The sequence below is a fragment of the Centroberyx affinis genome, unplaced genomic scaffold (assembly GCF_046629955.1).
Source record: "Centroberyx affinis isolate AG114_WGS23_722 - 3 ecotype Tasmania unplaced genomic scaffold, CSIRO-AGI_Caff_v1 ptg003040l_1, whole genome shotgun sequence".
Taxonomy (NCBI): Eukaryota; Metazoa; Chordata; class Actinopteri; order Beryciformes; family Berycidae; genus Centroberyx; species Centroberyx affinis.
In genome coordinates, this window is record NW_027281130.1 from 1 (window position 1) to 14,963 (window position 14,963).

At 41.7% G+C, this 14,963-nt stretch overlaps 1 protein-coding gene across 1 annotated transcript; it reads right to left on the reverse strand.

Annotated features, from left to right (window-relative positions):
* Nucleotides 1–2,258: 2,258 nt before the first annotated feature.
* LOC139659191 (nucleolar protein 9) lies at nucleotides 2,259–8,316 on the reverse strand. Its single transcript, XM_071537407.1, has 12 exons — nucleotides 8,272–8,316; nucleotides 7,148–7,457; nucleotides 6,141–6,377; nucleotides 5,753–5,959; nucleotides 5,521–5,628; nucleotides 5,141–5,282; nucleotides 4,834–5,026; nucleotides 4,592–4,732; nucleotides 4,225–4,344; nucleotides 3,816–4,028; nucleotides 2,846–2,951; nucleotides 2,259–2,717 (listed from the first exon to the last, which is right to left on the reverse strand). Exons 2-12 carry the CDS (start codon nucleotides 7,374–7,376, stop codon nucleotides 2,563–2,565), a joined length of 1,851 nt encoding a protein of 616 aa, XP_071393508.1. The 5' UTR covers nucleotides 7,377–7,457; nucleotides 8,272–8,316; the 3' UTR covers nucleotides 2,259–2,562.
* Nucleotides 8,317–14,963: the final 6,647 nt, after the last annotated feature.

Below are 14,963 nucleotides of genomic sequence, written 5' to 3' on the forward strand. Positions count from 1 at the left end.
CCTAGAAGGATTTCTATCACGCTTATACGGGTCAAATAACTGTCAAATAAGAGACTAAATGTCACGATTACACAGAAGCCCAGGGGAAACGGAGAGGAAAACGGGAAAATAAAGATACGAATCCTCTCTGTGACACCCTATCACCCTATCTCTCAAATCGTGACAGATATCCTCCCTCTCCCTCTCTTTCCGTCGCTGACTCACTCTGTGGGCATTTACTGGGAGTCTGGGCAAATGAACACTTTCAGAGCGTGGGGAAGACAGAGGTAGCCTAATAGAAAAAGACGCCTACTGTGCGCCAGAGGAAACCTGTCTAACTTACGCCTCACTTTACACCGAGGAAAGACTATTTTCAGCCTTCACTGTGCATCGCTAATGAAATGCATATTCTCCTTAGGTGTGGGCGCATGGAGGCAGTATGGGAAAGTGTGTGTATGTCTAGTGCAGTAGGGGATAGGCCGGGGCAGGGTGCATGTGGAGGCTGCACACACTGTCGCAGGCGAGAGACACTGAGTGGCGTTGAATCAAGCGTGGCTGAATCTCTGGGGAATCCATGTGATTCTCTTTCATGGAGCGATGCCTCATTGTACCCCAAAGGTCATTGTTCCTCTGCTTTGTCTCCCCTAGCGCACAGAGCCGATTATACATGCACATAATATATAATATAATAATCAAGCAACAAAGGAGCCCGAGAATAAGCCAGGCCACTATCACCGCATATCGCGCTCGGAACGAACCACACGCAATAAAAACCGGTTTCGGTCAAACGAGGAGGGGACCCGGAGGCCCGCTGCGACGCATCAGGCTAAGTGGTTACAATGTCCGGGGAGGAGAAGGGACGAATCAACCTCATTACGGTCTGAAACACCTCGGCGCAATGCCTCGAGAAGTTCCCGGTAATGTGGATTAATAGGAGGTCAAAAGGCGGGAGGCGAGCCACGTGCGCTGTAAGCCGTGTCTGGCAAGAGTATGACAAAATGCCTTCATGGTATTAGCATTGATTTCAACGTTACATAGATGTAGTGGGGGACGCTGCTGTGTAATGCATCAGCTAAAACTAATGAAGAGGGTGCCGCGGCCCCTCGGTGTATCCATCACCATTATATAAAGTGGTTTCAAATGGAACTAATGTGGAGTCAAGTTCATTTATCCTGGGATGTAAACCATAATAACGCTGATTAAGTCTTATACAATACACTTGGAAGAGTAGCGTTTAAGGCAGAACGAGTGTGCTGTTACACAAAATCTAAATGGGAGAAATTAAGCAAAGGAAACTGCCAGTTATACGGTCGGCCAAGTATTCTCTAAAAGCGACTGTGTTGGAGATGTGAACCACAGCTCATGTTGCATGATGACTGCATGCTCTGGGGTGGAGTTGTTTGTTATTACACTGCACTCTGCTGGCCAACTACTCTATGTACAGTTTTGTAAGTGCAAACTGTATATTGTATATTTTCCCATGCTATATTAAAAAGAGACCATTACTCAAATAATGGGTAATGCTATTTATAATAGTTTCAAGTAAACTCTGATCTGAGGAATCCAAGGCTACATTGGATTTCAAAATAGGATCTACTTCTTCTGTGTAGGAGAGAAAAATTATTAGTAAAAAAGAATAACATACTAGCAGTTTAGCATATTTATTGTTCATTAGTCCACAAAGTAAAAGTGCCATTTGCACAATCAATATAATTTTCCATATGAAACACATGAAATAAATCAATGCCTTGACACAGTGGAGTAGACCACAACTGTCAGTTTCATAACTGCTGTCTCCAAAATAAAAGTACACCCACAAATATAGCCATCACTCATACACATTATTAGTGAACTCTAAAATTCTAGTCCATTGCACACATGCGAATCCAGAGAAACATAGATACTGCATGCTGATTCTTAGGTCAAATCAAATTAGAAATGAATAGAAAGTGTATTAATGAAGGATATAATTTCCATATTTGATCTTTGTCAGCTCCTTCCTCTGCTCTGTCCTGATGTTCCTATGCTGAGAGCACTCGTGTTGCCTGGCAGTGCTGTGGTGTGGCTGCTTGCCACAGAGCCAGTCTTCTCATGTCCACTGAGAGGAGTCCGCCAGATAGAGGCCTGCCTTTTACAAATCAATTTTAAATCAATGTTCTCCTGTGTGACCAAGCTTGTCTCCAACCTGCCTGAGAAAACAAAGGGCTCGCTGGATGAAAGATTTCTTAATTTGTGTTTCCATTAAGGAATTATGAGGAAGCATGAATTTCAGAGGGAACAGGGTAATCAATCATCTTCAAAGTTCAACTGAGATGATAGAAGTCCTCTGATAGATGATTCATTTGTGGATGAGAGTGGATGCTCAGGTGCTTTTGATCACAAAAGAAACAAGCTTCTCTAGGTTGAATTATTGAGTTTATGCAAACCTAGTTGAGTTATTCATCTGAAAAAACCTGAACCTTGGGGAAAATCATTGTCATCAACGCACAAATGAGGACAAGTTTATATTTTATTTTTATCCAATTACATCATAAACAATCAGACTGGAAGATAATACATAGTGTCCAAATTTCCGCTTCAATTTCACTCGAGAATGTCGCTGAAAAGCTTCCTCTTCTTGGACTGGCCGGTCTGGATTTCCTGCCAGTGGGCTCTTCTGTTCATGAAGTGGGAGAGGGCGAATTTGGCCCACACGTGGCGCGCGAACTGGTCAGACCTCAACTGGGTTTCACTCAGCACTGAGAGGGAGGGAGAGAAAGAGAAAGCCATGAACATGAAAAACCCCAGTTTGACCCCCAGCCATCCCCCAAAAACACCCCACAGAGCTACAACCCGATGAATCGAAGCGTGAAAGTAGCAGTTTTACCTAGTTCTTGTGCGATGCTTTGCCTCTGACTGACCGAGGCACTGTTCCACACGGCTTCCAGCACCCGGCTGCCCAACCTGGAGCAGGCCATCTGGACGTACAGGCCCTGGGAGGACAGGCGGCAAGAGGGAGGAAGGGGGTGATGAGCCGTGGAAAGCAAAATTATAGGAGCCATGGGACAGTAAAAAAAAAAGAAACTAGCCTCGAAGGTTTTTGACCTTTACAGTGTACTGCGTGTTATCTAAAGTTCCTCTTGTTTAATGGAAATGTTCATTGCTCCACTTAGTATTTCACATGGATTCAAAAGTATGTGACGTAAGCACGAGTTGGGGAACATAATTACAAAACTCAATGCTTTTCAAGCTATTTAAGATAGCATGAAGAGAAGACTTGAGACTTGACTTGGGTTCTGGTGACTTGGGACTTGACTTTGACTTGTACTTTGATGACTTGAAAAGGTTTCTAAAGTCTTGACTTGAGATCTTGTGTTTGTGTAAATGACTTAGATTGAAAGTGATGAGATTTGTTGCAGCAGACAACTGAATTTAAATTCTGTTTTCTGAATTTGTATGGAATTATTGAATTTATTGTTGAAACTGAAACTCATGATGCTCTTACCAAGTTTTTATCCTATTAAAACCATATTGCATTGAAAAGTCCTAGATATTTAATTTTCTTTAAGACATTTAATTGATACTGGACTCTTGATTTGTTCTGACTTGACTTGCTGTTTTATGTTTAGACTTACTGACATGGACTTAGACTTGGCTTGCAGTTAGAGACGATCCTGTCACCAAAAGCTCTCAGGTTCTATCCCAGCGACAGCCGTGCATCAAATCAAAATGTCCTTGAGCAAGTCACTGAGCCCCTACCTACTCACTCACTCACTGCACGTCTCAATCCTTGTATCGTGACAACACCAGCTACTTTCCCATGCTAGTATATTCTGTGATCGCCTCTCCGCTCATACCTCAAGCCTCTTGAGGATCTTGCCCCTGCCCTTGTCGCTGGATGTGGTGATGAGGGCCTGGAGGACGTGGCTGCCCGCGGGGTCGGAGGCCAGGGTCAGCAGGTCGGCGGGGGTCAGAGAGCGCAGGCTGTTCAGGAGGAGGGAGCGCTCCTTGAACTTGGACAGCGCCTGGACCAGCCGGGAGCCGTGGTAACAGATAGAGGTCAACGGTACCTAAAAATGAACCACAAACTATAGTTGCAACCTACTGTGTCTTTCAGTGTGTTCAAAAGGAAACAATACCCAGCAAGCGTTTGTTTTTTCAAGGTGTAGTTTTGCGATACAATTACAGTAACTGAGTTGAAAAGACTAGGGTACAATCAAAAGTTCACCCAAACAGTATTTGTTTAGATTCCTCTCTATCATTTACCTCAGTCTGTATGCCGCCCTCTGCTGTGTCCGAGTGGTAGTACACCTCATAGGTGAGCAGGGACATGAAGAGAGGGAGGCAGCTGGCGTGTCGAGTGCCAGGCTCGGCGCAGTGGAACGCCTGGGAGAGAGAGAGGAGTGAAAGAGAAACAAATAAGCCGAGTCTCCATTAACCACGAATAAAACCTTTGATACTTTTATGGTGTTATTATAGACTCAGTTTCATCCATAAAAAAAGGAGAAAAACACCCAAATCCAAAACAGACACAAGGGCATAAACTTTGATTAAAGACAGTTGTGAACCTTCAGTTCTTCTCAATGTCGATGTAAATAAAGGTTCATTACACCTAATATTCCTTGCGGCTTACCTGGAGAAGGCACTGCATCATCTCTCCCTGCTTCTCTCCGCTTTCCGCGCAGCTCTCCGCCAGCTGGACGATCACGCCCATGTGACCTGCGGCCAAGATGGCCTCCACGCCCTGGAGCAGCTCATCAAACAACCTCAGGAACTATTTGGAGGAGGGAAAAAGGGGACATAGAAAAAAAACTGAGTAACTGCTGAACTGGGTAATCCATTTGTACTGTATGACGCACGGATATTATGACCTACCATCTTGTAATTGGCGGAGGCTGCAGTCAGCCTCTGTATGGGGAAGTTGGCGATGGGATGGAGGGCTAGGTTGACCAGCTGACCCTTGAGATGGTTCTTGTAGAGGTCGCGGAGCAGGGCCTTGTGGGATAGCTGGATGACGGTCTCAATGAGGCGACTGGAGGCCTGGTCCTTGAGAAAGACCAGAAGTGGACTGAAAGGAATCCAAAAAAACACACACATTTACATAACATTTCATGGCAAACCCTCTCACAATCCCTTCAGTGACTCATCCCTAAGGTTTAGGACGGGATAACGGTTCTCTAACCTAACTCCGGGAGCAGCGCTGCGGGTCGTCAGGTACTCCATGACGCCTTTGAGGAGCTGTTTGCAGAGTTTCGGTCGTTTTCTGTGACAAATGGTCAACATGGTCTGGAACACCGCGCTGGCAACGGCGTCTGCCACGCTTACTAGGAACGGAGAGGGGCACGAAGAGAGAAAACATACTTTCTTCAAATTTCTAATCCTGCAAATTTAAGATAAAACATGACATACACCCGTGACACCTGCATTCAGAGGTTCTAAATGTGCAAATTTTTCCCTCTCTGGAAAAGCAAAAATTTGCAAGGCCAATGCCATTTTCATTCCGGTAACTCAGAACTGTTCTGTGCTAGGAGGGGTGAGTGTGCTTGACTTTGATGAACTCACCATTTACATTGTTCATCAAGGTCTCAGTTAGGCTTTTCAGCTCGTACCAAAACGAAGTGGGAGCCTCGAAGTCTGTCAGCGGAGGAGCGGCGTTACGGTCTTTTGAACCTAGAAAAAAAAGAGACAGGAAGATAATAGGTAAACGGGAATAAGCGTCCGCGTATCAAATCTCATTTTGATGTTGGCAGGTGTGTGTAGGTGTGTGTGTGTGTGTGTGTGTGTGTGTCGGTACCTGGACGGGACTCTGTGCGGGGCGGTCCGAGACAGCCTGCCAACACGTGCAGGAGTGTGCGGACCACGTGCGAGCCGTGCGTGTGTTTGATGAACTCTGCGCTGTTGTCTCTCACCACCTGGCTGAAAGACAACACCTGGGCCTCCAGGACGCCACAAGCCTCCTCTTCTTCTTCTGTGGTGGCGGACGGCTCCTTCTGTGATGACTCTACAACGGACGCGCAAACATAACATGAGCCGTTGTACGACTTGATTCTCTGTGGAGCTTCAATTTTTCGCAACCACGCACCTGTCGCTTTCCATATTTGTAGATATTAAAGATCCAAAATATCATCGGGTGAAAACCGTCACTCAAGCATAACACTAATAAATAGAAGATTTAAACTTACCCGTCCACCGAGACATCTGTCTGAGCGCACTCTCCACGATGTGACCCCCACACCGGTCGCACGAAACCGTCTTGAACTCGGACCCTGATTCTCCGCCCAGCTCGGCCAGCACCTCCCCCACCTGGTCGGGGCTGGCCAACGGGAGCAACCGCTGGAGCGTGATACTCCCTGTCCTGTCCATGGCCACCAGGGCCGCCTTGCCTTTCACCTCCGTGAGCACGTTCTCCACAAACATCACTGCAGAAGATATAGAGAGACACGCACAATAAGAGGCTGCGGAGGCTGTGCATACAGTTAAGAGGCATATTGATGATGATAGTGAATCACAAATAACAACACCACTTTAAAAGTTAAATGAGAGATGAGAAACTTTGAAAGTGCTTAGAGCCATCCAGAAACATGATATGTATCCACTATAATAGAGCAGGAGGATGTGTGTGTGTGTGTATGAATGTGTGCTATCAACAACCCATGTGTATTATATTTCAACTAAAATGATGTAATAAGCCTGCAATAAGGAGAATAATGGCTACCCAGTGTGGGGAATATATGCAAGAATTTGTTTCTACACAGGTACTCACTCTACAACAAGGGAAGGTTACATCAAACCTTGTCTATTGGTGAACACTCACCCATAATTAAATAGCAGTTATAAAAGATGGCTCATGATACCTGGAACCAACCCATTCAAGGGAAGTTTCAACATATTTATTGTTATGTATGTCTCTATTGTTTTGGACTGTCAAAAAATAATTTTCACACCAGTGGTTTTGTTTCCAAGAAAATTTGATTGTAAGCATTTGTTAGCAATTCTAATGCAAATCAATTGGGGTTGGAACTATTCCAAGTTCAAATAAAAGATAATTCTGTCCAGTGACTCCACCATGTATTGGAGGTTCATTAAGTAATCACAGCTAAAATCAGGTCATGCTCAGATGCTTGATATTCTTGACTTAATTCTTCAAACTTGTGCTTGCTCAGAGTTTATCAAAAACAATCCTTCTCACCTCTCTCCTCGTCATCTTCAAAGCCTTCGCCGAGTCTGTCTCCCACTCGGCGGAAGTAGCCCACACTCAAGGCATCGAGGCGCTCCTTGGCACCGCCTCCCTGGCCCTTTTCTCCCTCTTCACCTCCTCCCCTCCTCTTGCTCTCTCCTCCGTCCCCCTCTTCACCTGGGTGCCTCCTCTTCTTTCCTCCCCCTTTCCATGGCTTCTTTTCCTCCACTTTCTCCAGCATACCTCACACCTCACACTGTGTAGGTTTCCAGTGGAATATCTTGGTCTTGTGAAAGAGGGTGTTTGCCTTATAATCCTCTGTCTGAAATAGGAAACACACAACAGGAAACCTTGAAGGACAAAGCTTGCAGAGTAACATTTAAAACTTATTAATGTTATGGGTTAGCCCCAATATATGCCGTTTGCTCGACGTTTCTCTATTTCAGTGCGGCAGGTATTGGGGTATATATAGTTATGTAGGCCTAATGTAGGTATAAAGCTATTGTCTGCCAAACCTCCGTTAAAAAATGGGACAGTTTAATGTTACGTTGTTTATTGGCAAATATACATACCTTGTTGAACATTAAGACCTTTAACGAATCATTAGGATCTATTCGTAAATTCGGCATACACCAAACAGCACTTTTAAAAATATATATTTTAAACTTTTAAGATTTGTTCATACTGCTCGCTCGCTCTAGACCACTATGATGTGACGGGTGTAACGTTAGCGGGGTTATCATGCGGACCAGATTGAAAATGTATTTAAATAAGAGCTGCTTGGTGGATTATATGTTTGCCGAATTTACCAGTGGCTACGAATGATTCAGAAAAGGTCTTAAGTCATGCTTTAGGAAGTGTGTATGGTTGGAGATAAGCAAGACCACAATAAATTACCAGATTTTTCAATGGTGTTTGGCTTCACGGTATCTCCACAGACGAGAGAATTAGTTAACTAGTTAGCTAGACAGACTTCCATGCTAAAGCATAGCATGCAACGTGTACACACACTTAGCTCGATACTCAGTGGACACTTTCACCAAAATGTTTAAGACAGTACATCGACTCTTTTAGCTACATCTGCGCATAATACGCATATAAATACACAATTTAAAGAAGTTAACAGTGTAACTCACGTGTGAACTGTGTAACTACAGAGGTGGTGTGCTGTGTTGTTGACGCGTAGTGATGACGCACATGTGGGGTTCGTCTCAATAGTCTGCGAGGGCGAAGCTCTACTGGCTCAATCTCAAAAGTCTGTCCTCCTTGCCTCCAGCTCTTTCCAGCCCTGATGAAAAACCACTGTAATAGTCCTATAATATTCCTATAGGGACTTATAGTGAATTTATAGTTAACGTATGGTACTTTACTGTCTTTGTTTTATCTCCTATGGTATCACTATTATATTCCTATAATTTACCTGTAAGGAGTCATTACAGGATTACTATGGTTCTTTTTGGTACCCTAATTTCCTTTGAGCCCAGCAAAATATTATTGTAAATTATTATTACAGGTAGGCGAAAACAAAACATTGGCTATATAGACACAGATCTTGCAGGATGTCTGTCCTTTGAAAAGATCACAACTATTTGTCTCTTTAATTATGTGAGATCAGTTCATTTTTGTTCAGCTCATCACCCTGCTACCACAGTACTCATCTGTCCACATAGCTGTAAATATGAAAGTATGTTTGAGAAATATTTTCTTTTAAATGTCATCTTTTTAAATGTATTTACACCTAAATTTGTTGATACTACATACTAAGTAGTAGATGTAATGGTGTCTCTTGTTTGGAAGGCAGATCTATCACAGTCTATGGCTGAATGATTCTTGATAAATAAATGGAGATTGCCATGATATCTAAATTGAATCCCTGTCATGTTTAATTCAAAATACTGTAAAACATATGAAATTCCCTATGGAGAAGTCAAGTCAGTCTCACTGAGCGTTGAATACGACCAGCAGAGGGCAACATGATGATGATGATGATGATGACAACCCCTGGTGTTGATAGCATCAGGCTGCTTCCTCTGAACAGCAACAATTGCCTGGTTGCTGGCCAAGTTTGGATGTGTGGTCAGGAATATGAGATAAAATGAGATGAGATGAGATTAGATTTGATTAAATGAAATAAAATTAAATGAGTTTAGATTAGATGAAATACAATGAAATAAGATAACATGAAATGAGATGAGATTAGATGAAATAAACTGAAATGACAGATGAAATAAAATGAGATGAGTTTAGATTATATTAGAAGAAATATGATGAAATGAGATTAAATAAAATGAAAGATTAGATTGGATTAAACAAAATGAGATGAGTTTAGATTAGATTAGATGAAATAAAATGAGATGAAATGAGATGAGATTAGATTAGATTAAATAAAATGAGATGACATTTGATGAAATAAAATGAAATAAATTGAGATGAGATGAAACTGTAAGAATCTCCTTGGGGAAATTGCTTCGTTGCAGTAGCAGAAAGTCAAAAACTCAACAAATCTCACAAACTAGGACCTACACTGAATGTACAAAATATTAGACACGCTTTTCACAAAGTACATTGATCTGAGGTAAATCCAGGCAAAAGCCATTATCCCTTATTGATCTCCCTTATCAAATCTATACCAATCACAAAGGAGGAGATGTAGACAAAGAGAAGACAAGTTTATTTTTAAACTGTGAGACATATTGTATACATTCAGTGTAATAGAGATAGCAAAAAGCAGCCTACATAGCAATACAGGAAATAAAGGTAGTATCATAAATAAATGGTGGTCTGCAGAGAGGATGAACTGAATCTGACACACCCCAATATTTTTTGCTAATAGAGACTCTGGTTAAGAAAATGGAAGGAGAGAGAGATACATCATTTGCACACACACACACACACACACTCATTTCAAGACTCCTGTTGGTTTCGTCTGTTTATCTCATCGCTATGGCGACTACACATGAATCAGCTGCCGCACCGCAAACTATGAATGAGCTCTGCAATCAATAAAGGCGATAAGTGTCACACAGACGTATGCGGACACATTTCATCATGCCATTGTAAAACGCACACACACACACACACACACACACACACACATATCTCCATGATGTCACAATCTGAGCTGTGTTGTGAATCAGGGGATCAGTGGTAATTTTGATTGCTAAATACTCCACTCCCACTCATTGTTGAATCTGCAGAGGTGGAAAGTAGGCTACATTTACTGTACTGTTACTTGAGTGCAATTTTGAGGTACTGGCACTTTACTTGAGTATTTCTACTTTTCCTCCACTACATTTCAGAGGGAAATATTGTACTTTTTCCTCCACTACATTTATCTGACGGCTGGAGTTCCTAGTTACTTTGCATGCAAAACATACAATAAGCTCATAAAATATGTTGCATTGTTAGAGTTTAAACTCCCCAACAGTATATGGAGCAGTTAGATTTACAACATTAAAATAGGCCTACTTCTTACAGACTAATGCTTCAATAATTTAACTCTCTGAAAGAATGAGGACTTTTACTTTTGATACCTAAGTACATTTTACTGCTAATACTTCCGATACTGCTGATAATACTACTGCTCATTCTTCTTTTACTTAAGTAAACGTTTGAATGCAGGACTTTAACTTTAACTTTTAATGAAGTATTTTTCCATTATGGTGTTGCTGCTTTTACTTAAGGATTTGAGCACTTTTTCCACCACCACTGTGACTCAGTTCTAATTAAATCCTCGTAAATCCTTTATCACACACAAAGATTTCAGGTCTCATGCCATTCTTGTCCAAAACAGGCGCAGTTCTGCTTTCCCCTCTAACTTCATCCAGTCTCTGATTTGGCTGCTGGTCAGGCCCTTATCCACTCTAATGGCAGTGAAATAGGGTGAGAGGTTAGATGCCTCACTGCAATGACGGAAACAATGCTCCAAATGCCTTGACCTATGACTTTTCAGTTCCTTTACCACCAGCACTCTCTTAAACCTAACAACAGTATGAAGGCATTTCTGTTGCAGAACCCGAGAGCTTGTAGACTTGACGTGAGAACTTGTAGACTGAATGTGAACTTGTATGTTGAAATTTTCACAAAAAAATACACAGCCGTGTTCTGAATTTGAAGTCACAGACAAGAATTCACAAATGTGTAAATTGATATATTGATTTGGTTGATTTCTTTAAATTCAACATTTAAACATCATTTAAAAACATTAACATTTAAATTCTTTCTTTTTTTTATTTAGGTAATTTGCCAGTACAACCACAACTCAGTAATTACAACCTCCTTTGTGAGATTTGTGTATTTTGCCACATAAATGCCTTCATACAACAGTAGCAAAATCTTTCATGTAAAACACATTTTGTTTCTCATATGTAGTTGCTGTTAATCCCCATAAGTAACGGGAAAGATCAGAGGAACTTGGTTATTATTTAACAGAGACGTGTCAATACAGCACATACCACACATACTCTCACTGACATTCCTTGTCGCGGGGACAATCAACTGTATTTTTTCCTGAAAGGGGAATATTTCCACATACACTGGCTGACAGCGTTTGAGTCCGTTGTCATATTTTCATTCGTTGGCTTCAGTGAGAATTTACGGAACGCAAAAAGGATCCCTGAAGCCTGAATATCTTCCCTGAGTCAGGAAGTTTCCTTTGGCCCACTGGAGGCTTGTTTGGTTTCCCACGTACAGCGAGACCCAGGTTCCAAGTCCCATCTGTTACACTCAGATACCCGCTGAACCCGAGTCACCTTTGTGTTTTCCTCTCACGCCCGCCGCTCCGCACAAGCCGCCGGTGTTGTGCGTGTCGTTTATCACCCCGGTGTCAAGCCCACAGGATCAGCAGTATACGGCTTCCATTCTGAAACCTGAAGTCTGCATTTTTCAACATAGAATATATTCAAGACAAACTATCTACCGCAAGGCTTTCAGAGAAATGCATAGCAGCGTTTAAAAGAAGAATCATATTCAGGGAGGATACTAAAGAATATTTCTATTTTTTATTATTTTCCTTAGTTAGCTATTTTTATCTATCTATCTATCTATCTATCTATCTATCTATCTATCTATCTATCTATCTATCTATCTATATATCTATCCTTCTTTCTTTCTTTCTTTCCTTCTTTCCTTTTTAATGTCATTTTACTAGACAAGTTATATATTTTTTTGCGTTTTATGTGAAGCACGTTGAAGTTGCCTTGTGTATGAAATGTGTACATAAATAAAGTGTAAATAAATAAAGTTTGCAAATGAAAACAAATTCCAGCAAGTTTCCTTAAAATGACTTTCATAACTTATTCTTATGAAGAGCAATGAAGTGACACCTGCTCTTACTTGTTGAAACAAATTATAGTCAATAACTCAAGTCCTTGTTTGACAAAATCTTAACACTTTTACAGACTAAATCCTTTATTTTATATAGATGTTGAATGAAAATGCTGTGTTTTGCTGCATATTTTAATTGCTTTTGATGGTGTCCTTGTTGTTGTTGTTGTTGCATTACTGTTTTTACTGTGTTTTCTGTTGCCTTTAGCAATCAACTAGCCTACTTAACTTGTCTCTTGTTATTTTCATGTAATATTCCTGTTAGTCCGTGCTAACTACCACTGATAGAAAATCAAAGGCAGGTGTGGCTATGCAGCAATGGCTTTGGTTTTCCCCTCGGAAACCAGTATCACCGCTGATCAGCCCTGGGTGATGATATAACATAGTGATGATCTGCTGCCAAACCTCAGACTTGCCAGTGCACTTTGTGTAATTCTGCACATCTCCCATTGGTCGCTGACGCATTGGAAGAGCTGGACTCCATGAGACAGATACCCTGGGAAATACATTTCATCATCAGGGATTTTGTCATGCAGCGCAGACATCAACAATAACGCATAACGTGAGAGAAAACAAACTCTCCCAGGAGGTTCAAAATGCTTGTTCTGACACTCCTCCAAATTTCTGAATCTGTTCCCCTTTAAGAGTTTAATTCCATTGTGGGCCTGTGATCAGAGGAGGGTTTATAAGGATGTGACCCTCTGAAGGGACTCGGTTGGATCGGATGTCTTGCTCCAGTGCAGGAGGGGGCTTTCCTCTGAGGATTTTCTGGTAAACAGTGTGCAGAGGGGTGGAAGGAGAAGTGAAAGTGTGCAAGGGAAGTTAGATGGCCTGAAATGAGTTGGAGAGTGACAACAACACTGACCTTAGACGCTTTCTTATAGAAGAGGTGCAGCGATCCATAACTTGACAACCAGTGGTTTCGGGTTGACTGTGGTCTATGTGGTTACTCAACCACTGAAAGTGTGTGTGTGTGTGTGTGTGTGTGTGTTCATATTCAGTGGTAATAATGATAATGACTAGATATGTATAGGGACTTTTGTAAAAGGAAAGGAACAGATATCTAAACAACTAATATGCGTTAATAAAGGAAAGTACACAGTTGACTCCATTGGCCAATAGCTTATATTAGGTTAATACAACACACAAGACTGTAGCAACCAGTAAGAACCAGTACCTGAAGTTTAAACCCAGGTCAGTCTACCATTTTCCATTCACAATACAGTTTAGCTTCTTTTTTTTAGGCTGATATAAAAGGAAATTCAAAGACACACCATGGTATCAAACTGAGGTAAGCTATAGGAAGATGGAGTGTTTTAATGAGAAAAAAAAAGATTTTTGTTCACATTAGTGATTGATTTCCTTATGATGCTCAATGACTGGAGGACATAGTTTACTCACCTTTTTTTATTTTCCACTGCATCACTGCCTCTGTTGCAATGGGTTATGGGTTATGGTTCGTCGCTGCTCCTCTTACTCAGCGACCCACTGTGGAAATTGGAGCGTTTGCGCTTTTTTTCCTGCCCTTCAATCTATCTGCTTCCACTCCCTTCCTGTATTGGAAAATGGGGCTGAAGATTGTGTAACAATCTCTCTCTCTCTCTCTCTCTCTCTCTCTCTCTCTCTCTCTCTCTCTCTCTCTCTCTCTCTCTTTCTCAAATTCACATTCAAATACAAATAGGATTTCACATTTAACTAAAATGACAGGATCATTCAGCAATTCATGGATCGTGACTGATCATATTCATTCTTACAGCTCTGACAATTTTATTTATTTACATTTTGCACAACATAACTTCCTACCTGCCTCTCTCTGATGTCATGGCAGGTCATGACACATTTAGCAGCCACTGTCATTGACCTTTCATCTAAAATTAGAAAATACTTTAGGGTTGAACCTTCTGTGGTTAGACTTAGAAATTAAAAGTGTGTTTCTGTCTCTACTTCCATGAGGTTACAATGTTGGCAAAATCTCTGCTCTTTATGTTCTCCCTTGTTTTTTTTCTATCTGAAGATTATGGTCTCCAAGTCTGTATTTTGTCAGATTTTTTCACTTTTTTTAAAAATTTAAACTGATTTAATTTTTGGGTTTGTTACTGGGCTCCATACTTCACAACCATAACAAAATTGGACATAATGAAAACAATGAACTGAATATTTTTTTTATCCAAATCCAAAACTTCCAGATGGAGCTGATCTCTCTCTCTCTCTCTCTCTCTCTCTCTCTCTCTCTCTCTCTCTCTCTCGCAGTGTGTGTGCTTCACATCATGTACTCATAAACTACAGTTAATGACATGCGTGCGCTCCTGGCAGTATGAAGTCATGCTGAGCCGCCCAGGCAGCAGCAGCGCATTTAGCCTTTTACGCACCGCGCCCTAAAAATGCGCTCCACGGGACCTGGAGTGGGAGTGGGCCGTGCAGGGTGGGCTGGGCTGGGCTGGGCTGAGCTTGGGGGGGGGAAGGAGAGAGGGGTGTGTCAGTTGAAAGTAACCGTGCATTCCAA